At 36.3% G+C, this 27,149-nt stretch overlaps 1 protein-coding gene across 2 annotated transcripts in view; it reads left to right on the top strand.

Annotated features, from left to right (window-relative positions):
- The window catches only part of DCC (DCC netrin 1 receptor), a 1,153,179-nt gene that overhangs the window by 685,599 nt on the left and 440,431 nt on the right, over nucleotides 1-27,149 (top strand). For both annotated transcript variants that reach the window (XM_078060292.1, XM_078060291.1), the window contains exons 6-7: nucleotides 18,953-19,107; nucleotides 21,652-21,772. In XM_078060292.1, the coding sequence (XP_077916418.1) occupies nucleotides 18,953-19,107; nucleotides 21,652-21,772 (276 nt within the window). The remainder of the gene's footprint in view (nucleotides 1-18,952; nucleotides 19,108-21,651; nucleotides 21,773-27,149) is intronic.

Genomic DNA, 27,149 nt, shown 5'->3' with positions numbered 1-27,149 from the left:
GAAATACTACAGATTTCTGTACAATGATTTTGTATCCTGTGACTTTGCTGAATTCATTTATTAGTTCTAGTAGTTTTTGGTGGAGTCTTTAGGGTTTTCTATATATAGTATCACGTCATCTGCAAATAGTGAAAGTTTTACTTCTTGCTTACTAATTTGGATGCCTTTTATTTCTTTTTGTTGTCTGATTGCTGTTGCTAAGACTTCCACTACTATGTTGAATAAAAGTGGTGGGAGGGGACATCCTTGTCTTGTTCCTGACCTTAGGAGAAAAACTCTCAGTTTTCCCTATTGAGATTGATGTTAGTTGTGGGTTTTTCATGTGTGGCTTTTATTATGTTGAGGTATGTTCCCTCTAAACCTACTTTGAGGGTTTTTATCATGAATAGATGTGTCAAATGCTTTTTCTGAATCTATTGAAATGATCATATGGTTTTTATCCTTCCTCTTATTGATGTGATGTATCACGTTGATTGATTTGTGAATACTGAGCCTCCCTCATATCCCACGAATAAATCCCACTTGATCATGGTGAATGATTTTTTTTTAGTGTATTGTTGGATTTGATTTGCCAATGTTTTGTTGAGGATTTTTGCATCTATGTTTAACAGAGATATTGGCCTGTAGTTCTCTTTTTTTGTGGCGTTTTTATCTGGTTTTGGTATCAGGGTAATGCTTGCCTCATAGAAAGAATTTGAAAGTTTTCCTTCCTCTTCTATTTTTTGGAGCAGATTGAGAAAAGTAGATATTAACTCTTCTTTAAATGTTTGGTAGAATTCACCTGTGAAGCCATCTGGTTCTGGACTTTTGTTTGTTGGGAGTTTTTTTGATGACATAGGGTGACGAAATGGATAAAAAAATAAGACTCATCATGCTGCCCATAAGAGATGCATTTCAAACCTAAAGACACATGCAGACTGAAATTAAAGGGATAGAGAAACATTTGTCATTGCCTATGGATGTCAAAAGAAAGCTGAGGTAGCAATACTTAGACAAAGCAGAATTTAAAATAAAGACTGTAACAAGATGTAAGGACACTATATAATAATAAAGGGGTCAATCCAGTAAGAAGATATAATTGCAAGTATTTATGCACCGAACATGGGAGAACCCAAGTACATAACGGTTAATAACAAGCATAACAGGAAATAACAACAAACATAAAAGAACTAATAGTAGGGGACTTTAATACCTCACATCAGTGGACAGATCATCCGAACAGAAAATCAACAGGAAACAGTGACTTGGAATGACATACTAGACCAGATGGATTTAACAAATATATTCAGAACATTCAGTTCTAAACGAGCAGGATACACATTCTCCTCAAGTGCACATGGAACATTCTCCAGAATAGATCACATATTAGATCACAAAAGAAGTCTCAACAAACTCAAAAAGATCGAAGTCATACCATGCATCTTTTCTGAACACAACACTATGAAACTAGAAATCCAACACAAGGAAAAAATCTGTGAAAAACATTAATACATGGAAGTTAAATAACATGCTACTAAACAATGAATGGGTCAACCAAAAAAAGCAAAAAAAAAAATCAAAAATTACATGAAGAAAAATGAAAATGAAAACAGAGTGGTACATAATCTCTGTGATGCAGCAAAAGTGGATCTGAGAAGCAAGTTTATAGCAATACAAGCCTGCCTCAAGAAGCAAGAAAAATCTCAAGTGAACAGCCTAACTTTACACCTAGAGGAGCTAGAAAAAGAAGAACAAACAAAATCCAGAACTAGCAGAAGGAAGGACATAATAAAGATTAGAGAAGAAATAAATGATATAGGGGTGTTTGGGTGGCTCAGTTGATTAAACATCTGCCTTTGGCTTAGGTCATGATCCTGGGGTCCTGGGATCCAGCCCCACGTCAGGCTCCCTGCTCAGCGGGGAGCCTGCTTCTCTCTCTGCCCCTCCCCCCCACTTGGTGCTCTCTCTCTCAAATAAATAAATAAAATCTCAAAAAAAGAAATGATATAGAAACAAACAAAAAAACAGTCAATGAAACCAGGAGCTAGTTCTTTGAAAAGATCAAAAATTGATAAACCTCTAGCTAGACTCATAAAAACAAAAGAGAGAGAGAGAGAGACTGAGAGAAGACTCAAACAAAATCACAAATGAAAGAAGAGAAATAACAACTGACACCACAGAAATACAAAAGATTTTAAGAGATTATGAAAAATATGCCAACACACTGGACATCCTAGAAGAAATAGATAAATTCCTAAAAATATAACCTACCAAAACTGAAGCAGGAAGAAAGAGAAAATTTGAACCGACCGATTACAGGCAATGAAATTGAATCAGTAATTGATATGTATTTTAAATGTAGTTTGGTAAAAGGAAAGGCCATTGGTTAGATTTCAGGAAGCTTGGGCTCTGATATTGCTTTTTATTTTTTTTAATTAATTAATTTATTTGAAAGAGAGAGCAGGGAGAGAGGATCTCAAGCAGACTCCATGCTGAGCCCGCAGCCCCGACTCAGGGATCGATCTCATGACCTTGATTTCATGACTTGAGCCAAAATCAAGAGTCAGATACTTAACTGACTGCACCACCCAGGCACTCCCTGATACTGCTTTTGATATGCCATAGAAATGTTATTTATCCTTAATTTCTCCATGTAACATGTAAGGGATGGAACTAGATCTCTAGGATACTTTATAGCTCCCATCAATCAATCAATCAATCAAATCAGCGTGTATTCATCATTCATTATGTTTTAGGATATAAATTAGTAAATAATTAGGTACAGTTCTAGCCTCAAGGTACTCACAGCTTACATTTCTATTCTACCTGAAGTTTGGGTTTATTGAAAAAGCAAAAACAAATAAAAAATGGATCTTTCTATGTAACTTATAAATTGACTTGTAACTTGATTGATTTATTTTTTCCACAATGCAGAAATTTTGTATCAGCTCTTAAAAAATATGTACATAAAAGCAGAAAGAATGTTTAGGTTTCAGGTTGCACTTTTGTTACAAGCTTATCAGTGAGTGTAAAAGCATTCAAGGGCATATATCTGGCTATAGAATATAGGCATTTGTAGCTGTGTGTGTGTGTGTATGTATATATATATATGTGTGTGTATGTATATATATATACATACACACACACGGTTAAGCATGAAGTAAAGACTTGTGTTGATTTATATGACTTTTTATGTTTGGCAAATGAATAAGAATTAAATGTATATATGAGAACAAACATGAAGTAAATATGTATGAGAACTATGGAAAATATACCAAGAACTTTAAAAGCTTCTGAAAAGCACATGCTTTTTAATCACAATCAATGGATGGAGTATAAGCTTTCTAACCAGTTTGCTTTTAACTGATGAGTCATATGGTAAGTAAAATATGCAAATACTTCTAGGAATGAAAAGGGATAGGAAGGATTCTGTAATATTTGAAGAATTGCATAAAATATTTCCTCAAGCTTTTCTTTCTAACCATTTCCCAATGAGCTTTTGTGTGTAACAAGATTTCACCATGAAATACAAAGACAAAAAGGTAAGAACACAGCACTTCTTGACCTTACGTTTTGGCTCTTATATTTGGTGAGTAGAGGGGAGGCAATGAAGAAGTGTTTCCCTGAGGTTTAAAGAGTATTAGTTATAGAAGAGGATATTTAGGGTAACAAATTGTTACCCTGGCACTGACTGCCAGATACCAGGTGATAAATTTAGCCAAATATTCCTTAACACACACATACACATATGTGCACACATACATATGTGTATTTGTTCATGGTATGCAGGGTAACTTGCATAAAGTGTTAAGACCCAGGGCAGGTTTCAAAGATTAGAGGTCTTAGCAGTCAACAAAAATTCCTGGATCCCTTTTGATATATACTTCTGTTCAATATGGAGTAGATTTCACTATTTTTATTCTAATGCATGCCTTTATCATTTGCCCTTAATACATTATATTTTAATATTTGATACTAGTTCTTCCCAACTGAGATGAATTTTATGAAATCTGAGTTTTTAAATTCAACTTAGCACTATGAATTGCACACAAACTTTATAAGCATTCCTTCTTGGTTTTTAAATATCAGGCACAATGTTCAAAAATAATGTTTGCATTTACTATGTAAGAAGCCATTCCAGTTTATATGGGTTGTCCACGTGGTAAGATTTTATGAATCCTAAAACACACACACACACACACACACACACACACACACACACACACTTTTTTCCCATGGTTCCTGATATCCACACTTACAAAGCAGTGAAATTACCATGGAGTTTTGTCTTATCTGTAGGGAGGTAAGGTCTCTTGAGGCCAAAACGCAGGAATGAAAAAGGCAGATAAAGTCTCAAAATTAGAATATAATCAATGCTACTATGTTACAGTGTTACTATGAAAGGAATACTGTCATTTTGCAGCAAGGCATTGAACTAATTACCCTTGACCTGCCTTTGAGTCACTTTCTATGATTTTTATGAGATGCTTAGGTTGGTATTTATTGTTTCAAGCAATGCATTAATGCAAGCCAAATATTATTTTAGTGGCAGAATAAAAAGCAAACTGACAACTTTATTTTCCCTGTTCTTTCTTTGCTAAATCAACTCTGTATAAACTGTTCATGCTGAACAGCATTGGAATATCCATATATACTCCTGTGTTAGAATCACAAAATTTTGAAGTGGGGAAAAAAGCTTGGGGATAATTTACTTTCTTTGTTTTAGCAGCAGAGAATGTTCTCATGCAGCTTTCAGTTAATACAGAAGCTCAGTATTTATAGTTGATCAACATGGTCCTCTTTTCCTTGAAGAGATTACAGGGTTGGGGAGTTAACACAACCATCTCCTCCCCAGTAACACTTGAAAGAATTCCAAGGAATTTGAAAATAGGGATTCCATTCAATCTTCTAAGTTTTCAAACTAAGAAACTGAAGTCAAGAAAAGTTCAGTTAATTGCTCAGTGTCCTTATCACCCTACAGTAGGACAAGAGTCAGGAGTCAGAGTTCTGACTGTTCTTTCTCTCATACAGCGGTTTTCATAAGTCATCCTGTAAATAGTCTCCCTTCAGCAAATTGAGATAGAAAACCTTGCATTGCTTTTTCCTCCACATGATTTCCCTTAAGGGTTGATGTATTCTTGTTACCGGCAACAAGTTCCTCTAAAGTTTTTCTAAGCCCCAGTGGAGAAGTATGATTTTTTAAAAAAAGAGGATAAATATGTTTATCATATGTACCATTTATGCAAGCTCTTAGAATTTCCAGTGGATTCTATTATTTAAAGCTATGGTGGTAAGTCCTTCCAGAAGATAGATTTTCAGTTACCTTTTTAATCATTAGAAATGTTTAGCAAGGAAAGAAGATATACCCATACATCTATAACTACTGTAATGTCTTGGAATATTTGCTTCCAGAGTCTTTTAAAAAAAGGTTTTTAAAAAAATCACTCTATAAATTTTGTAAAAATAATTCATTTGAATTAAAAATCTTCCCAAGTCTCAGAATCCCATACGTCCTTCTATGTACATGAATAGTTCAATGGCTAGGTAGAAATACATTTATGACAATGTCATGCAGCTCTAGGTATTGTTTTTGTCTTTGTAAATTCATGTTTTTTTTAAGGGCAGAACAGATTAGATTCCTGCCATGAAGGCAGGAATGCCTTCACAGCAGGATTAGCATTCTCACTCATCTCTCATTCCACACCTTTTGATTTTGGTAGTTATAATGTTGATTGTCTCCTCCTCAGGTTATAACAATTGAAGTCTCTTCAGTAATCTTATTTTCATTGTGTTTATTTTATTTCTGTATAGAGATATTATCAATATGCATCACATTCATCAGAATGTCTAACTTTTTATTTTGATGGTACTCTTAATTGCCTGGATTTTGTTGTCAGACTTATGTTAGAAAGTGCTATATTTTTTTAAAAAAGAAAGAAAGCAACAAAGAAACAGAGCAAGCTGTATTTTCTGAGTACTTTCATAATTGAGAAAGTGGCTTTGCATAGAAAGGCTCATGTATAATATTCTTGGGTAATATTGCTCCACTGTCTTCCGACATTGGATATTATTATATGGGCATCTGATTCCCCCTTACCTCATACAGATCGTTTTGATTTTGATTTTTCTGTCTGGATGTTCAGATAATTCTTTATCCTCCAGATTCAATATCCTAAAAGAGATTGTCTCACTATTGGTAGTTACGTGTTCAGTTTTCTAGGAACATGGTATAGTCTTTGATTCTGAAATTTCTGACTTATTTTTCAGGGAAAATTTCCTATTATTTTATCTTTGAATATATATTCTGTTCCATTTGTGGGCTTGCTGCATCAGGATTCCAGTTATCTTAACATTGGATCATTTCTGCTTGTTCTCTATCTATACAAGCATTGTGTTATTTTAGTCATTTGGCTTTTTTCATTTACATTCACTGTGATTATCTGAAGTCTCCTCTATGTTGATAATATGGTTTTTAGTAGTTTTTTTTTTTTTTATGTTACTTGTACTTTCTAATTTATATATTGGCTCTCTAATGATGTTGTTTTGGTCCTTGATTTATTTCTTAGGTCCACTATCTCTCTTTCTGTTTCATTCTGTTATTTTATCATCTAGTCTTTGACCTCTGGTTAAATTGAATTTATTTTCATATTAAGTGAATTCATTGTGTAAAGCAACTTGAGCAATTTCTGTTCCTACCCTTATATTTTCTTCTGGGTTGAGTGCTTTGTTTTCCTCTCTCCCTTTGCTCAACTACCTTTCTCTTTGTCTCTGTCTCTGTGTCTTTCTGTCTGTCATTATTGTTGCCTGTATTGTATTTCCATATTTCTTAAATATGTCTTTTATCTTGCTCATATGTGAGTGGCTCTCTGTAGACACTTTTTGCTCTAATATGATAAAAGTTACTTGTAGACTTATTTACCACCCTGCCTTAGACCGTTTGGGCTCCAGTTTGAAGGCTGGAGATTTCAGGTTCTGTACCCTTTTTAAGAAACAACAGGAATGGTTGGGGAATGAGTACAGTTGAAGCAACATACTGTGTTGGCTGGTGTTGCTCCTATTCCCTTCTAGAGTAGAGGGGTGGTCCTTAGGTTTCTGGTCAAGTCTTCAGCTCACTGTTAGCCCAGGAGCTTTCACCTTAGTCAGCCCCATGTCGTGTATGTCTCTTCAACAGCCCTCCAGCATCTCCTCTTTCAGAAAAGGAGAAACATAAGGCTATATCCATAGGTTTTGCATTGATTCAGGTTTGGAGGTATTACTGAGAATTCTTAGGTTTCCCCCCAAACTTCAGGGCCCTTTCTGGGGTTTAAGGACAGATAAGGAACTCAATCCTAATCTTTCTACTCTACTCCAAAAATGTCTGTTTCAATTTCTTTTCCCATTGACTATGCTTTCTTTTCTTTATTTGTTGTTGTTGATTTTTATGTTCCTGTGTGTATGCACTGGGACTGAAGTTTATTTCATTAGGTATTGGGGAAGATAAATTAGTTGTGTGTTAGAATCCATCATTTTCTTAGTTTAATGTGCTGAAAGATTCCCTCATTGAATATCTACTACTAATAAGAAACTTGAAAAACAATTTTTCTACTGTAATTTATTATACTTCTTCAAAATACATTTAAAAATACACAGAAATAGCTCTCATGCATAGCAGAAACATTTTTTTGTAGACTTTTAGAATATCTACATCTTTTACTATCAAATACCAAGAAGGCATTCTAGAAAATATTTAACTGAGGGAAAAATGATAGCTCTCAAATTCCTGTCAGTATGCAATGTTAGGAATTGGATAACTTATTTTACAGATTTATTATTTCTGTCATCATACAACATACATGACTTAACATTTTTATCTTGTTTGTTTTAACATGTTTTCATTTCCTCTACAGCTAAAATTAAAAATTGGCAAAGAAAGATGTTTATAAATTATATATGTGTGGATGTATAATTTTATGTGTTTACGTCTATACATGATATTTTAAACATGAGTATTCTATGTGATTATATAGTTTACATAGAAGTTTATGGGAACACATATATGTGATATAGAAGTACATATATTAATATATGTGTTTATATTCACATATACATACACATATATATTTTTATGTGTGTGTGTGTATACACAGAAACCTAATTGTTGGATAGTAGCCAATATCTACCTAAGGCTTGATTGATAGCACAAAAATCATTCCAAAGGTATGACAATAACATCAGGAAGCATACAGAACTAAGACCTTGAGGTAATCCTCCTGTTATTTTTATCACTGGTTTGAGCATCACAGCATCATTCTACCAATCTGGTCCTAGGCTCCACAACTAAAGAGAGAAATGGAAAGCTCAGTCTGGATTTATAGAGAAGCAAACCCTGATTACAGAAAGAGCTTAAACTGAGGAAGGGTAATGGGATTATTTGTCTGGATAAAGAAAATTGTGGGGAGAGATTTAAAATAGTTTCCAAGCATATACAAAGGACTCTAAAGTGAAGGTTGAAGATCAGATGTCCTTCGTAGACCAGAATTATTAGACAGGAGGAAGAATTTTTTGGCATATTGTGTCCACAATAAGAAGCACTAACAGTGTAGAAAATGAAATCAAAAGGTCTAAATTTTCATTTCTCTAAGGTGATTAAAATACTATCTTTGCCGGGAACCTGGGTGGCTCAGTCGTCAAGCGTCTGCCTTCAGCTCAGGTCATGATCCCAGGGTCCTGGGATCGAGTCCCACATCGGGCTCCCTGCTCGGCAAGAAGCCTGCTTCTCCCTCTCCCACTCCCCCTGCTTGTGTTCCTGCTCTTGCTATCTCTCTCTCTGTCAAATAAATAAATAAAATCTTTAAAAAAAAAAATACTCTCTTTGCCTACTACAGCAGAGTAGCGTAGAGTTGATGCTTTCAATATTCTATTGCTGTAATTGTTATTAACTTTGAAGAAAAGTATACTCTTAGGTCTTAAATGTTGTTCATCATCCAGGTTTTTCATAGCTGTTAGTTACAGCCAGGAAATGACTGAATGTGAAAGGATTGTCCTATGAAGACACCCAGGCCTAAATAATGTTTATTAGCACCTATCCTGTGCTTGGCCTTGAGGACACAAATTTGGAAAGGCAGTCCCTGTCCTTAAGAAGCTAGTAGCTTCGTGGATCCACAACCAGATTGATGTCACAATGAAAGGAATTGCTGTTGTTTCACCTGCTTTTTCTTGTCAATTAGTTTTTAGTGATGATATATTGACTTCTGTGTGAGGAAAAAATATATAAATCTATATATATAAAATTAAATACACCCCTTAGGCTTACACCTATGTCAGGAAAAAAGGTAGTGTACATTCTAGCAGTTACTAAGAGAACCCAAAACCTACCTATCTCCCTGTTCCCTGCCCCCCTTTCTCTTTCTGTGGAAATGATCATTGATAGACTAGATTGAAACACTTCTTTGATTGGAACATGCTAAGAATAAAATCCATAGCTTAAAAAAACCCTTTTTTTTTTTCAGAAGAGTGGGAGCCCAAGTCAATATCAATAGTTAAAACTCAAGTGAGCTTTTATTTCCAATGCAGAATACATTCTAGTCATTTAAGGCTAGAACCCAACCTAAATTTTTTAGGAGAGTACAGACAGATATGTGTGAGAGACAACTTAAATAGAAAATGAAATACAAATCTCAACACCCTTCCTACGGAGGAGGACAGATGTGTAGGTAGGAAAGAGCAAACTAGAGAGAAATGTTCAGCAGATTTCAAGTTACTTGTCACATAAGACCCGGAGAGAAGTGTTGGATTGGGCAGAGATACATCACATAGCTCCTTGTTAAAAAAAGAAGAAGGAGGATTATGCACTTAGAGATCAAGTAGGCTGAAAGAAAGTTACTTTGGCAACAAAAGTTAGTGCAGGAAGAATTGAAACTATGAGGTAAGAGAGCAATTTCTAATGTATAAATTGAGCAGTCCATTAGAAACATTATTCTATAAAACTAGGTTTTTGCTGAGGTATGTTTAGCATGAAAGCCTGAATTTATAAAGACGATTTCCCCCACTAGGGTATGTTATCTCTAAACCTACATTCAATGCCCAGTGGCCTCCTTTGTAGATCTGAATGTGATTACATATAAAACTATGGCTCCTTAAGGTGAAATTATCTGTTGATACAATTGTGATAGTGCACTTGAAAGAACCATTTGTTTTGGGTACAGAGGTAGTCCGATTTGGCAGCAAACATACTTTAGATATTTAGTGTGGTCTGTCTCTTTAGATATTTGTTTTCAAGAGAAGACTGATGGGGTTATGTCTACTACTTTAACAACAAATTAAGTAACCTCAAAGGGCCTGGAAACTTGGAGAAAGCTGTTCTGCTCTAGGGAAACTAGCTGACTTTCCACTGTACTCAGAGTGGAAATGCAGCCACTCAAGGATCATGCTAATTTTTACTTTCCTCCTGATAAAAGCTCACCAATCTGTTTTTTTCCTCAATTCTTGTTAATCATTCACCAAAGTGATTTGTGCTGCCTCGTGTTAATTTAAAGCACCTGCATGGCTTTAAAAATGCATTCTCTGCCATTTCAGAGTTGTGGTAAATCTTTAGAATGTATAGAATCGTCTCAAAATCAAGGTAATACAGAGTATTAGTTAATTATTATATGCATTAAAACACTATACATAGTGTTTTGTAATTAACCCACCTTTATTACATACCCAAATAACTGGAAAAGAATAGCTAAGTAACTTATCTAAAAATAAAAATACTAGAAGCCAAATCTAAAGAAGATTAGGGAATGCTTTGGGACATTCCTGAAAATACTTGTGAGGCATCTATTATATGAAATGAAACTCATAATACTATTTAGATTGTTGTTGATGACTTTGAGGTTGAAATTACAGAAGAAATTTCACTCTACAAAATTCAAATGATTAGTCATAGCATAGAAAGTCTTAGGAGAAAACCAAGTAAATTTATGGAAAACTTTTACTCAAATTTAAGGCTTAATTATACAAGTCTAATGATTTCAGGATAGAGCAGTTTCTCATCTATTAGTCATTTCTAAGTATGATAAACACATTCAAGAACGAATTATATTTTTCTATATTTCTGTTGCTTATGAGTCATTTTTGGTCATTATGGCTTATTCTCTCAGCCTCAAAATTAAAATAATTCTTTATATATGTACTATAAGTACTGTAGAAGATCCTAAGAAACTAACATCTGAGGGAAATGTAAGTAATTTATTTCTGGTCATGAATTTTTCTTCTATCCAAAGAGAGTATAACTAAAATCAATATCTTGCCTGAAATTGTTGTAGCATCGTATGTGTATGTTAAGCAATTCTCTGAAATGGATTAATACTACGTAAATGGTACAATTTGATAAACTTGAACATTCATGGTACTTCATTTTTATTAGTCATTAAGAAGTTGCTATGCACCAAATAGTTTAAAGTAGTGAAATTATTCCTTCCATGAGAGTGGGAGGGAGGGGGTATTGTATAATATTCAAAGGAAATTAAAAGAGAAAGCATATGCTTCAGATCCCATCTGTAAAAATCATACCATGGTCGGTAAATAATGATATATGTGAAAGATATCTTAAAATAAGAAGTGGTATAAAAACTAGGCACAGAGACAGAGCACTACAAGAAGCAGGAAAATCCATTGTCAGATTCACAAAAGACAAAATGTCATCGGAAGAGGAGTATTTGAGTTTCCTCTTAGTGAATAAATAGAAATTGTATCATCTGAGGAATGTAATTCCAGGCAAGGATCCATGATCAGAAAAGTGCTGACAAAACATACCTACAGCCCCTGATAGATCATATTCCTTCTTTCATCCCAGTTGCAATTTGTGTTGAGAATATAAACTCCAGAGCTGTGAAAGGTATAATGTGGTTATACCTAGATCCTAAATTCCAGGCAGCAGATTCTAGTCTGTTCATCCCAGAAAAAGACAAAGGGATCAAATAAGAAGAGAAAAACTGGGTAAATTTCATTTGTTCACTCTCTCCTGGAATAGTGTCAACATCAAAAATACACTAAACAATGGGTTGAGTTGACGTTAGTGTGCCAGGGCCTCTTCCCCCAACAAGTGATAAACTACTGCTAAGGTAACCATGTCAAGTGCCATAAAATAGTACCAGTGGGATATCTAAAAGGAGAGAGAATTTTACAAGGAGAAAAATTAAGGTGACCTTTTGGAGAAGTGGATTCATGATGGATCGGTAGGATGTCTACACTCTAACACAAAATGGAAATCAGTTCAGGAAGAGAAAACAGAATGAACAAAGACAGGATTAGAAAAGGATGGGACACTGTTGTTAAGTTGAGCCCTCAGATGTATGTAAGGGATGTGTGGATGGAAGCTTCAGGAAAACAGGTAGCAGTTTGGTTATATAGTAATTAAAGCAAGATTGAAAAGCTTTTACCTGATTTCTAATCCAACCCAGGCTTATATATTTAGACCTTTTGAAGACTCTCTCCTAAATTCTGTATTTATTTTAATTCCTTTTGCTCAAACAGGGAAGAGCTTTAAGACTTCAGAAAGGTATCCAATATAACAGATACTTACTCCTTTCTCCAAGTAGCCAAACTACACCATGGTTTGTTCTTTTTTTTTTTATTCTCATCATTCATTGACATTTTATTTTCCTGGATAATAAAATAGTATGTTGTTAGTTATGTGGTTTCCATGACATTGTCCAAACTCCTCATCACCATCTTATATTAATATTGCCACAGAAAACATAAAAATGTGCATTTTATTGCTTGAGTTCACATAAGCGTCATCAGCAAATCTTTGCTGAGCACATGCTGAGGATGAAGTACCGTAGGAGGCACTGAAATATGAAATCATTAGTCCTCATCTGTACCACAAAAATTACTCATGACTGGTAACGCTGCCCAAGTTAGGCAGTATATTTTCAGAAAACATGGGATGTAAACCCATTTCTGATGCGTGGTATTGTCTCATGCTTCAACTTTCCCATTTAAGTGAGGGAAGCTACTTTTTCTTCTTCATTTACTGTCTGGCATTTGGTGAAAGCTGGAAAACCTGATATAGAAATGAAGGTATTAAGACAGCCAGGGAAGACAAGGTGTAATTCTGAGAGCCTAAGGAATAAGAGAAAAATCACAAAAATATAGATCATGGCTCACATATATATTTGGAAGTAGAAAAAAATTATTGAGGCATCCTTAGTACTTAGTGTTTTACAATTATAATTACATAATTAAGTCACATTATCCCCTTAACTAATCAGAAGTCACTATTTTATTTTATTTTTTATTTTTTTAAGAAATCTCTACACCCAATGCAGAGCTTGAACTCACAACCCCAAGATCAAGAGTTGTACACTCTACCAACTGAGCCAGCCAGGCGTCCCAGTAGTCACTGTATCTTATTAATCAATAAAACAGAAGGTTTTGAGAATTCACCATGATCAGCTTTGGTTTATTTAGGTCCATTGAGAGGTATGTACATATACAGTACACATATACAATAATTTGTTTGTTGTGGGTGATATACTCAGATATACTTTTCTGTTTATTGTTTTTCTTTAACATACAGTTATGCACAGTCCATTTAAACATGCACTGTCATTCATTGTCCTCAATTTTTATCTCCAGGTTATAGATGGGGACAGTAACTGAAGCACTTGCAGTGAGTGGAATGGCTGGGACTTAAGCCCAGGCAATCTGGCCCCATCATGTGGGCTCCTGGAACCTCACTTTTCTTTGCTCTTCTTCAATACAGATTTGGTATTCTTTTCTCTTCTTTTTCTCTTCTTCTGTGCTCCTAATCCTTTTTATTTTCTGTTCTACTCTTCCCCCCACCCCTGCTCTCTAAATAGATACTATGTATGTATACACACACACACACACACACACACCCTCAGGCATATATCAATCAATAAATAGGCATACCTGTCTCTCTCACACACACATATATATGCATATACATATATACACACACATATATATACACATATATACACATATATTCAGTTTACTTTGGGATCTGGGAGAAAATATATATACACCAGATCCCATAATAAACTGAATATGGCAATGAAGTGAGTCAAATGAATCTTTTGGTTTTCCACTGCATAAAAAAATTATGTTTACATTATTTAATGTACATTTATTAAATTACAATAGGACTAAGTCTAAAAAACATATATTACATACCTTAATTTTAAAATATTTTATTGCTAAAAAATGGTAAACATCACCTGAGCTTTCAGTGAGTTGTAATCTTTTTTGCTGGTGGAGGGTCTTGCTTCAGTGCTGATGGCTGCTGATTGATCAGGGTGATGGTTGCTGAAAGCTAGGGTGGCAGTTTCTCAAATAAGACAACAATGAAATTTGCTACAACAATTGATTCTTCCTTTCATGAATGATTTCTCTGTAGCATGTGATGATATTTGATAGCATTTTGCCCAGAGTAAAACTTCTTTCAAAATTGGAGTCAATCCTCTCAAATACTGAGGCTACTTTATCAACTAAGTTTATATAATATTCTAAATCTTTTATTGTCATTTCAACAATCTTCACAGCATCATCACCAAGAGCAGATTCCATCTCAAGAAACCACTTTTTTGCACATCTCTAAGAAGAAACTTCTCTTCTGATCAAATGTTATCATGAAATTGCAGCAGTTCAGTCCCATCTTCAGGCTCCACCTCTAATTCTAGTTCTCTTGCTATTTCCACCACATCTGCAGTTACTTCCTCCACTGAGGTTCTGAGCTCTCTCCAAGTCATCCATGAGGATTGGAATCAACTTCTTCCAAACTCCTGTTAGTGTTGGTATTTTGACCTTTCCCCATGAATCACAAATGTTCTTAATGGCATGTGGGATGATGAATCCTTTCCAAAAGATTTTCAATTGACTTTGCCCAGATCCTTCAGAGGAGGCACTATCTTTGGTAGTTATAGCATTACAAAATGTATTTCCTAAATCCTAAGACTTGAAAGTCAAAATTACTCATTGATCCATAGGCTGCAGAATGGATGTTGTCTTAGCAGGCAGGAAAACAACACTAATTTCACTGTCCATCTCCATCAGAGCTTTGGGTGACCAGAAACATTGTCAAAGAGTAGTAATATTTTGAAAGGAATCTTTTTTCTCAACAGTTGGCTTAAAATATTCAGTAAGCCATGTTGTAAACAGATGTGCTGTCATCCAGACTGTTGTTCCCTTTATAGAGCACAGGCAGCATAGATTGAGCATAATTCTTAAGGGTCCTAGGAGTTTTTGAATGGATAATGAGCACTGACTTCAAGTCACCAGTTGCATCAGCCCCTAACAAGAGAGTCAGGCATTGAAGCTTTGAAGCCAGGCATTGACTTCTCCTCTCTAGCTATGAAAGTCCTAGTTGGCATCTTCCAATACAAGGTTGTTTTGTCTGTATTGAAAATCTGTTATTTAATGTAGACACTTTCATTGATGATCTTAGCTAGATCTTCTGGAGAACTTGCTGTGGCTTCTGTATCACCACCTGCTGCTTCACCTTGCCCTTTTATGTTGTGGAGACGGCTTCTTTCCTTAAACCTCATGAACCAACCTCTGCTAGCTTCAAAGTTTTCTTCGGCAGCTTCCTCACCTCTCAGCCTTTACAGAATTGAAGAGACTTAGGGCCTTGCTCTGAATTAGGCTTTGGTTTAAGGGAAGGTTGTGGCTGGTTTGATCTTCTATCTAGACCACTAAAACTTTCTCCATATCAGTGATAAGACTTTATCACTTTCTTATCATTTGTGTGTTTCCTGGAGTAGCACTTTTAATTTCCTTCAAGAACTTTTCATTTGCATTCACAACTTGGCTGTTTGGCACAGGACTTTCAGGCTATCTCAGCTTTCAGCATGCCTTCTTCACTAAGCTTAATCACTTCTAGCTGTTGATTTAAAGGGAGAGACATGAGTGACTCTTCCTTTCACATGAACATTTAGAGGCCATTATAGGGCTATTAAATGGACTGATTTCAATATTGTTGTGTCTCAGGGAATGGGGAGGCCCAAAGAGGAGGTGAGGGAGGGGAATGGTGGTTTGTGGAACAGTCAGAACACATACAACATTTATTTATTAAGTTTGCCATCATAGATGTGTGTGGTTTGTGGTGTCCCAAAACAATTACAAATTAACATCAGAGATCACTGATCACAGATCACTGTAACAAATATAATAATGGAAAAGTTCAAAATATTGCAAGAATTACCAAAACTGACACAGAGACATGAAGTGAGCAAAGGATGTTGGGAAAATGGTGCCAAGGGGTGCCTGGGTGGCTGTCAGTTAAGCATCCAACTCTTGATTTCGGCTTGGGTCATGATCTCGGGGACCTGGGATTGAGCCCCACATTGGGCTCCATGCTCAGGGGGTGGTTTGCTTGAGATTCTTTCTCTCCCTCTGCCCCTCCCCTCCACACTCTCATTCTCTCTCTCTCTCAAATAGATGGATAAATCTAAAAAAAAAGAAATGATACCAATAGGTTTGACTGATGCTGGGTTGCCACAAAACCTTTAATTTGTAAAAAATCCAATATCTGTGAAGCACAATAAAATTAAACTCAATTAAATGAAGTACAATAAAATGAAGTATAATTGGATATATGTGTGTATATATGTATATGTTTATGTATATGTTTATGTATATTTACATGCATACATATGTAAATTTTAATCTCAACTTCAAAAATGAATTTCAAATTTCACTGATGGATATCAGTCAAAATTTGAAAACTCTGATATAGGCCTAAATGAGATCATGAATTCTGATGAAAGTGAACACTAAGAATGGGCAGACTCTGGCAGTTTTCATGGCGCCGGGGTAGAAGGTCTTAAAGGGGGAAGAGGAGGAGAAAACATAGTGTTATATCTTTAATAGCTCTCATAACTTATCTCCATTATCTTTGAGGCTTCAGGAATATTAATGAGTTATTCTTCCACCTGAATTTTCAAGTGGCAAAAGAGGCAGTTATTATAAAACAGTTCAGAATGTAGGCAGAGGAGTCAGCCTATCTGGCTCCACAATCTATAGGTTGTATGATTTGGAGAAAGTTACTTCAACTCCTTGCACCTCAGCATCTTTGTAAAATGGGAATCACAGAGTCTCAGAGAGGTGTGGTGAATATAATAAATATAAAGTGCAGGACACCTGGGTGGCTCAGTCGGTTAAGCATCTGCCTTCGGCTCAGGTCAGGATCCCAGGGTCCTGGGATCAAGTCCCGCATCAGGCTCCTTGCTCAGCGGGGAGCCTGATTCTCCCTCTGTCTGCTGCTCCCCCTGCTTGTGCTCTCTTCTCTCTCCAGATAAATAAATAAACTCTTTAAAATAAATAAATAAATAAATATAAAGTGCTTAGACTAATAAATTATATAAGGTCAGCTCTCAATAAGTTTATATTGGGTGTTTGCTAGTAAACAAATACTTGATCAAAATCTGTAATAAAATCGGGAACACAAACAGACAACTAATACACTTGCTCAGAGGCATTCAAGAAATATTTCTGATGCCTTTTAGTTTATTGTCAGTGAATTTGGTTAAGGAATAAAAAACAGTCTCTTAGTAATATTATCAATTATAAATAAATAATTTCAGCTCTATATACAATGGGGACATGTTCTCTTTAGAAAAGCTGACATATTTTTTTCATGCATTTAGTATGTGAATATTAATGCATACCAGCTGAGTCATATAAATCAATTTGCCCATGTGAAAGATCAAATAATTTTAAAGTTGTTTCTTACTAGAGGTCCAAATATTTAGTTAAAAATCAGGAAAATAAGATAGGGAGGAGGAAGAAAGAGAGAGAGAGACAGAGAGAAAGAGGGAGAGGAAGAAGGAGAGAGAGATGAAGATTTCTAAGATCTTCAATAGAAAAACTAGACACTTTCCACTGGCTCTCCCATTTTTTCTAGAACATTCATCCATGTTTACAAGTTGACTTTGAAGTCAGGGGGGTCAGAGACGATATTATGTAATATAGTATTAACCCAAGTGAGCAAAAATTAGCACTCCTTACTCACTGAACATAGCAACAGCAATGACAAAAAAAAACAAAACAAAAATGCAATCTAACTTTAAAAATGGCTACTAAAAATGCATGTCCATGTCCTACCTGAAAACGAGATCAAGGCATTTACTTTACTGTGAATTTAACCTGGGTCTCAGGCAACATGAATATTCAAATCTGACATCACTTTAAGATTCCCAGTGGAAGAGAGTGAACATTTCTTTTTAAAATTTCCCCTCTCCTAGGCAGGGTTTTGAGGGACCAAGCCTGAGAGATTCATTAACAAAGGTGTGTTATATTTTATTTGTAATTTTCGTCCAATTACAAATTTCCATCATAATGTAACTAGTATTATGGCAATTAAGACATTAAATTAAATTAATATATCATGTATCATGCTGGGAAAATAATAATGCAGAATAGTAATGCACCACAATAGATAATTGCTAAGACAATGGGAATGTGTCCCCCGTAAAGATGATAGTCATTTTTTGTGCCTATCACCATAGCCAGTTTCAGCAGGGAAGGAGTCCATCACATTAACTAAATCCCAATGAAATTCTAGAATTACAGAGACACTAAGCTTTCTTGTCTTACACTCTGGGTTGTCTCAGAATTATCAGCTTCCCTTTATTTACTTTATCAGCATAGCTTCCATAGCTTTATGCGCTGTTCAGTATCCTTTACGTAAGTCAGTTGGATACAAACATTGGGTATTCACAATGTTTACTAGATGTTATATTTTTTCCAAAAGTGTTTTTTTTTTTCTTTCCTGAGGCAAAACAGCACTAACTACAACTATTTAACTGTGTTTGGGAGGGGGGAGAGGAGTTCTACAGTGGTTCCTGCATAATAAACTAAGGGTTTCGGGGAATTATTGAATTACAAATATTCTCTCTCCCTGCGTAGTGTTTCCAACTGGGCAAAGACCTTAGCATGAAGGTTCACTTTCCCACCCACTCACTTTTGTTTTCTGTCTTCGCAGTTCCGCCATGGTTTTTAAATCACCCTTCCAACCTGTATGCCTATGAAAGCATGGATATTGAGTTTGAATGTTCAGTCTCGGGGAAGCCTGTGCCCACTGTGAATTGGATGAAGAATGGAGATGTGGTCATTCCTAGTGATTATTTTCAGATAGTGGTAATTATCTTTTTTTTTTTCCGTATTAGCTTTATAATCCCATTCATTGTTTACTCGATTTTCAGTTGCTTTTCTTTCCTGGGAAGAAGGTTCCTATCGGGAATTTTTATGGTGTGTTAAGAAAATTGTTCCAATAAAGCAAATGATCTTCTAGACTTAACAACTTTTGAGCTGAAAAAGAGTCATCAAACAGCCCAGCCTCCTTGTTTTACAGGCAAGGTTTTTTAAACAAACACATGATGAAAAAAAACAGAGGACCTAAGAGACTCTTTCCAAGTATCCTCATTGCTGGTTCTTGGGAGAACAGTTTAGAACCTAGTTTTAGACTATATGAAGCCAATAATCTCTTACTTCTTCGACTTTTTACCCATTATAACAAAGTTTCAGCAAGATGTGCCACTATGTTATGCTAGTCTTACTTTCATAATATAGACAAGTTTTCTCTGCTACCCTTCCAGTAGGACAGCTGATCCTACTTGAGCAATAGAAAAGGATGTGGTGACAGTGACAAGTGGTAGTGGCTAGGACACCATGGAGACCCCAGAGGTCACATGGCATTACACTTTCGAACACTGGAAAAAACTGAAGCTAAGCATAATAGTTCTTATAGTTTCTCTAAGTTCTAGTGTACTCTATGCCCCATGGGGGATCACAAGGATAATGGTATATTATAGTCACTAGGTTGTTTTCCTGGTACGCAGTGAGCGCTCAACACCTATCATTACTATCATTCCTTTTCCTGTTACCAGCAGAATTCTTTGCTCATTTAAAAACGCTCTGAAAACTCTCCATTAGGTGTAGGTTAGCATCGGAGTTTCCGAATTCGAGGATATGAATATATGAGAAATAGGAAAAGCACTTTCCAAATATCAAAGAATTTTGTAGCTAAAGAAGGAGGATTTAGGCCCACTTCTCTTATGTTTGAGATGCAGACATGAGCTGTCAAAGAAGAGTGTCCAAACTAGGTCATCTGGCAGAAGGGGAGTAGACCTCAGGTGCCCTGCCGGTCCAGGCACGTGCTCTCCTTAGCCTTGCACTAGCTCTCATTGGTGGATCCACCTCTTTGTGGCTGGATCAGCTGACTTTCAGAAACTTCCATAACCTCTTTATGCGTGCATTGAGTCATACTGTAAGGGTTCTTAAAGAATACATCCATAAAGCATATCTTTATTACTTTTATCACCACTGTATTTTCAGTTTTAGTTGCATTTGTTTAACTGGTTGGGACTAGAGTAAGAAAGGGGAAAAAATGTAACTTTTCAATGCCACGCCAATCCATTAGTTCCTTTAAGTGCAATGCTATTTCTACTACCGCTGAATTAAAAATGACCTGCCATGGGGCAACTTGAAATGTGTTGTGTCCGCCTAGAATATATGCTACTTGCATATATAGGAAATTGTTGAGTGCCCTTAAGGACACATGATAAAATACAACATTTATTTTTTCTACAGTTTGAATAATCTTTCTCCCAGAATGACTCATTATAGCCAACCTATTTAAATATTTCTTTTCTAAGGTGAAAAGAAAATGTACAGTATGAGCCCTGTTCACATGAAATTGTGCTTAAAAATATTTCCCCAATAGCTCCGGAAATCTGAGAGCCATTGTCTGTCACACAGTAACATTGAACACAAATAGTAACTTATATGAGAATTGTTAATTAGAAGTTAGTCAGCTTTATCTCAGGATTTTACATCAGCAGAGAATTGACTACAAGACACTAAAAACAATTAAGAATTCCCCATGAGGTAATATTTATCTCTTAATGACTTCAGGGGAAGTGATTTAACATGTCTCACTTACTGAACTAATTCTTACACTAATATTGAAGAAAAACTGAGTCAGTATAATTAAATGCTTTCTCCAGATTATTTTATCATCCATCCTTGAAAAACATGGTGGCTCAATTTATATAAAACAGGAGTGAACACTGCTGTGTTTAATTTATGGATTACTGAAGGTAAAGCATTTTGGCCATATAACAAGAATGACATGGTATAAAATATCCACCATACCATCGCTCCAGATCCCAAAAGGATACATGTCAAAGCAATTACAATTTTAAAAGGATTTCCAGATTTTTTTTCTCAGTAAACACTTCCAGAAAATATCCAACCTAGATTTCTTGTCTTTTAGAAACTGCAAAAATCAGTGTTTCTTTTTTTTTCCCCAGCAGCTGCTAAACCCAATTTTCCTTCAATAACAAGTGAAAGAATGAAATGTCTTTTCATGCTAACCTTTGTTTCTCACTTATTTAATCAAAGAGCGCTCTGTTTGTTGTTCATTTAGATATTGAGGATGATGTGTATTTTTGTGAGTATAGTTTTCATTGCAGAACTAAGTTAAATGTATGCACGTGGATTCAGCAGAGTATTGGGAATCTGTGACATTTCCCAAGTGACATAGAACATATCTGTGAGACAGAACTCTCTTGCCTTTCCTTCTTGCTTATTCAGTGAAATTTTATCAAAATCTTATGTTCATTTTTTCTCCTTGAGTTTTTGCTTTTTAAAATATTGTACCTGCTTCTTTCTTCTCTCTAGGGAGGAAGCAACTTACGAATCCTTGGAGTGGTGAAGTCAGACGAAGGCTTTTATCAATGTGTAGCTGAAAATGAGGCTGGAAATGCCCAGACCAGTGCACAACTCATTGTCCCTAAGCCTGGTAAGTTGAGGGGAACTTTGCTCTGGAACTGGTAGCTATCGCTATGCTTGGTCCACTTGTGAAATCCTTATTGTTTTCCCTCTCAATGTCAATTGGAAATTATTTAATTATTTAGTTTATTAGGGTGTACATTTATGTGTTGATGTCATATTCTTTCTAGAAATGTATCTAGTATATATCTCCATCCAGTGAGATAGAGTCATCATGAACAATAGGTACCTCTGGTTATCAAGATAACAACCACTAAATTGCTACCTTCTCCCCTCTTTTGTGGCCTGCCTTTCTTCTAGTATTTCTGGTAAATGTAGAATATATAGAGAGATGGAGGATATATATATGTGTGTGTGTGTGTGTATAGTCTTGAAACGTGGAAATTGGCAGAAAAATAGTAGAAGCAATCACTTGAAAATGAACACATTTTTCTATTTTTTTAATAGATTTTGATAATTTTTCTTTTTTTTCTATAGTTTATGATGTTTATATTTTATTTTACCCTGTAGTCTTTTGGAAGTTTGATATGGTGGTGTATTCAAAACTGTTATAACTTGGGGCACCTGGGTGGCCCACTCAGTTAAGCATCTGACTCTGGTTTCGGCTCAGGTCATGACCTCAGGGTCATGAGATCAAGCCCCACATCAGGCTCCGTGCTCAGCGGGGAGTCTGCTTGAGATTCTCACCCTCTGCCCCTCCCCCCACTCCCTCTCTCTTTAAAAAAACTATCATAACTCTATATTAGATGGATCATGTATTATCCCCAAAACAACAAAATTCTTGCCAGAAAAAAAAGAAAAGAGGAAGAAAAAACAAATTGGTCAGCTGCTGTGAAATGTTGTAATACTAAAGAAAGTCAAAAATATTCATTTTTTTAAAAAGGGATGGAAAAGTTGTTTAGATAGATCAAAATACTTTAAAATGTTAGTATCTTCTATGAAACTTTTCATACCACTTATTGCTTATTTTAATTTCAACTTTTTAAGACCAATTTCCTCCATCATGCCATGACTCAGTATTCTTGTCACACTCTACCTATAATAAGTTTAATAGAAAATAACTGAAATGTATGAAATAAAGCCTTTCTTTGGCTTCTATCATTTAAAATATGTCTTTGAAGACCTTATATTTTGTGCATCCCTAACCAATTATTTGAAGACTCTCAGATGCTCATAACAATGCTCATGACAATGACTTTCCCTTTTTTTCTTGATTGAAACAAAAAAACAACCATAGGACAATGGTCCCAGATGAGGAAAGGAACTAAAGGAATTATCTAGGAATTAAAAGGGACAATTAACACTCATTTAAGATTGCCAGTTTCTCCAATGGACTAGTTCTTTTCCCTCCATTTACTGTGCTTTAAATGTTACTGTGACTCGGTGCATTCTCTTCTGCTGGAATGGTAAGGGATAAGTAGGAGAAAAAGAACCTCTAGAATCAGGGTCTCTAATGTGAGCCATGCTTTCAGAACTCTGTACCATCTCATTAGTAATGACAATTTGACCACACAGAACAAGAGAATTCTAGTTAACCTTGATTTTCAGCTACAGCCATAATGCTGAGGAAAATGCTGGATAAGCAATCCCATATTTCTAAAAAGGGGCGTGAAATAGTTTCTTCTAGGACTTGTTGGCACTGACCAAACACACCCAGTGGCCATCCCCTGCAATTGCCCATAGTGTTGGAGAATTCTCAGAAGTTCTTGAATTCATAGGATTAGAGATTATCATGGTGCTTTCCCTTCCACACAAATCAAGTTGTGGAGACACCAAGAAAACCTCTTGAACAGATTGTGTGTGTGTGTGTGTGTTTTACTGAGAATTGCTTGTAAAAATGGGAAATGGACAAATTCTGCAAGCTGGAAATTGCCTGGAGCTGTCCACAATGATGCCAGTAAGAGAAAGGGTAAGACAACTGTGAGGAGAAGCTCTGTTTCTTGGGGAAGAACAAAGATATGAGTTGCGCTTGAAGATAGCAGAGCTGGAGTCACTTTGAAGGGATCATGCCTGAGAGGCCCTGCCTGCTGAGGTTGCCCGCACCAGAAGACAGATGCTGCCAGGGAGGGAGCTGAGCTGGGGAGCTGTTGCAGACGGCCCACTAGGCCATGCAGAAAGTCCAGTGCAGGGATTCCTAAGGTGAGGGCAGGAGTCCCTGAAGAACCCACAGAGCTGCCTCCCAAAAAAGAAGCTCGCAGATGCTTTCCACTTTTGAAAGCAAGTCCGTCCTTTCCTGTCTGACCCTGGAGAAGCCCTAAATAGAGGATCAGGATTGGGGAATAGATCTGACAGGGTGTGTATGAAGGTGGACCACAGGATAATATGCAACTGTTGTCTCTTAATATTCTAGCAGTTCAGCTCATTCAATAAACCAGTTACAAGCATCCCGCGTCACTCCTGCAAGCTCTCAGTTCAAAGGGTAGCCATTTGTTCCCAACTTCTTGCATTCCACCTGGACCCTGAGTCATTTAGGTCTGAGGCTCCCCTCAGCAGGAGAGTCATTTACGTCCTCAGTAGGGCAAGCCTCTGAGCATCTGGATAATTCATTCTTCCATGTAGATGGTAAAGTATTATTAGTGGATTCTGCACTCTCGGTCGATGTTCATTGTGTTTGGCAACAGATGAGAATGAAAGTAAAAGCAAATGAAGAGAAAAATCTGAAAGCGTGACAGGACACGATTGTGACTGTCTTACATCCCCCCTTATAAATGATGGATTGCTTTTTCCTGGCTATTCAAGCAGGTCTTCAAATCATGCTTCTCTAGCTCCTCGGAGATGCAGTGTAGGCCACATGCACAGATGGTGAAGAGGCCCAGCTATAAATGTCAGTTCAGCAGTGAGGCTGACCATGGTGGGCAGAACATGGCCCCCTCTGTTTAAGTTTCAGCAATAAACGGCCTCCATGTATTTGGAGGCACACTGTGGCCCACATAGCCAGCTGCTCAGCTTTGGGCTGGCCACAGGCCGTGCTGGAGAGTTCCTCTTGGCAACCATAACAATCTGCTCCTCACGGAAGCACACACAATGACCCATTCCAGCCAGTGTCCATTGTTAATGGGTATCTACATAAGCCTGATGAAGTTTCAACATAGTCCTTTATAGATCATTAACTATTCCCACTTTAGCAATTAGTGACTTAGGAAATAAAGTAAACATAATCTACTAAATTAAACTGAGTTAATGACTTGTTTTGCTCTCCAGAAAATAAGTTTGAGAAAAATATTGAGATGTGTATACTGTAACATGTGAAATATCTGCATGGCTTCCTCTAGGCAAAGGTCAAGAAGACCAACGGCAATTTAAAAAGTCATTATACTATAGGAAGTCCTATCACTAACAGTATATATGTACCACTGTATCACCACATACACAGTTCCAGACTGCTGCCTCCCTGCCGCCCTCTCTCATTTTCTCTCTCTCTCTTTCTCTCTCTCTTACACACACACACACACACACACGCACGCACATGCATACACACACAGGATACATGAAAGCCTGCCTTCGTAAGACTTTACGTATACATCAAAAAGACTAGCCATGTTATGTAAGTGATGGTGAATGGAAATTAAAATACTTTAGCTGATTTATATTACTTGTATTATCTATTAATCTCTTCTAACAGCTAAGAAAAAGTTTTATTGCTGTTGCTTGTTTTAGTTTATTTATTTACTTTCTTTGGGGGGGGGCACATTGGTTTAAGAAGTTGCCTTTCCAAATGAACTATAGCTCCAAGTCCACCATTCAGTGAACAGACCAGCCAGAAAGTATCAAGAATCAATGTGTTAGGTGTCATAAGAATAAGAAGGTTCAGTAGCCAGATTTGCAAACATGTGAGCAGTAGGTTAGGATCCGGTTGGCATAGCAGATGCTGATGAACTATTTAGCATCAAGTTATCATCTAGTAAACTGTAGTGTGGGCAGGTAGTAATTAAATTAAGAAAATTATTTGATAGCTGAGTGGAAAAGCTAGCAATTTTCTTTTGCTGAGGGTGTGTGGGGTAGGGAACTAGGCAGGAAAGATAAGATATATATAAGATATCAATTACCTCTGAGTTGGTTTTCCTTGTTCCAGCTGCTGGGTGGTGTTCAGTTTCCTGGCAGTGGTCTGCAGTGAAGGTCATTGAAAATACTTAACTGTTGGCCAGGGGAGTGGCAGGCCAGGGAACTGGGAATGAATGCAGTGATGATCGGGACATATGTTGTCTGGAATATTTTTAATTTAATGACAGAAATGGGTAAAGATAGAATAAAGTTGCCATGGGAAGAAATAATGTATTCTTCATATTCTTTTTTTTTTTTTGCATTCTTCATATTCTAATATGCACAAAAAAAGCTACATGGTCAAAATGAATACATGCCATTATAAATATTCTCTAAGTATAGATTTGCTTAGGCAAGACACCATATTATGCCTTCCATAGAAGAAGTAAATATGGACTAAGTGTCTCATGTTACTATTGAATGATTTTTAATCTGGTTTTGTTTTATTTGTTTTTTCCTCCAATATTGGTAACAGAATTTCCCGCTGCAGGAGGGGAAATATATTGGCTAGGCATTTAGGAAAATGTGAGCTGTTATCAATGCCCTGCCCTCCTTTGGAAAAGGTTACTGGTCAGGGCGCCTGGGTGGCTCAGTCATTAAGCATCTGCCTTCGGCTCAGGTCATGATCCCAGGGTCCTGGGATCGAGCCCCGCATCGGGCTCCCTGCTCCGCGGGAAGCCTGCTTCTCCCTCTCCCACTCCCCCTGCTTGTGTTCCTGCTCTTGCTGTCTCTCTCTCTGTCAAATAAAGAAATTAAAAAAAAAAAAAAAGAAAGAAAGAAAAGGTTACTGGTCACAAATAACATTGAATTTTCAACAATTTATTATGGCAGTATATCATATAACCTAAAATTAGCAAAAGTATTTAAGTCTGATCATGAACACTGAGGCATAAAATCAGAAGTTTTGTTTTTGATTTTGAGGTTTTTTTTTTCCATTTTTGATCTGTTTTTGTGACTTGTTCCTTATCCATGTGAGAAGAATACCTTGAAATCCAAATGGACAAGAGGAATATTTGGATGCTCACCCATATAATTGTGTATTAACTGCAAATAATTATAGTGTTTCTTACTAAATATTGATTCTTACATAGTTAATTCAGTGGTATTGTGTGAAGCAATGAAAAAATGCTTAAAAAATTAGACTTAGCACTCAAAATTTGTTAGAATTTGTCAGTGTAATAGCACATAAGTGACTAGATAAGACAGAATGTAACAAAAGCACACAGGAAGTACTTCTCAATCTCTTATTAGTCATCGGTGGTCAATTAAGTTGAATTTTTGTCTCTCATATGAGAAGGGTTACTATGACTTAAATGCTCAGTTGTATTTAGTGTGGGATCAAATTG

This window comes from Halichoerus grypus, chromosome 13 (genome assembly GCF_964656455.1).
Source record: "Halichoerus grypus chromosome 13, mHalGry1.hap1.1, whole genome shotgun sequence".
NCBI classification, from domain to species: Eukaryota; Metazoa; Chordata; class Mammalia; order Carnivora; family Phocidae; genus Halichoerus; species Halichoerus grypus.
This window is presented reverse-complemented; position numbering and strand designations above follow the sequence as displayed.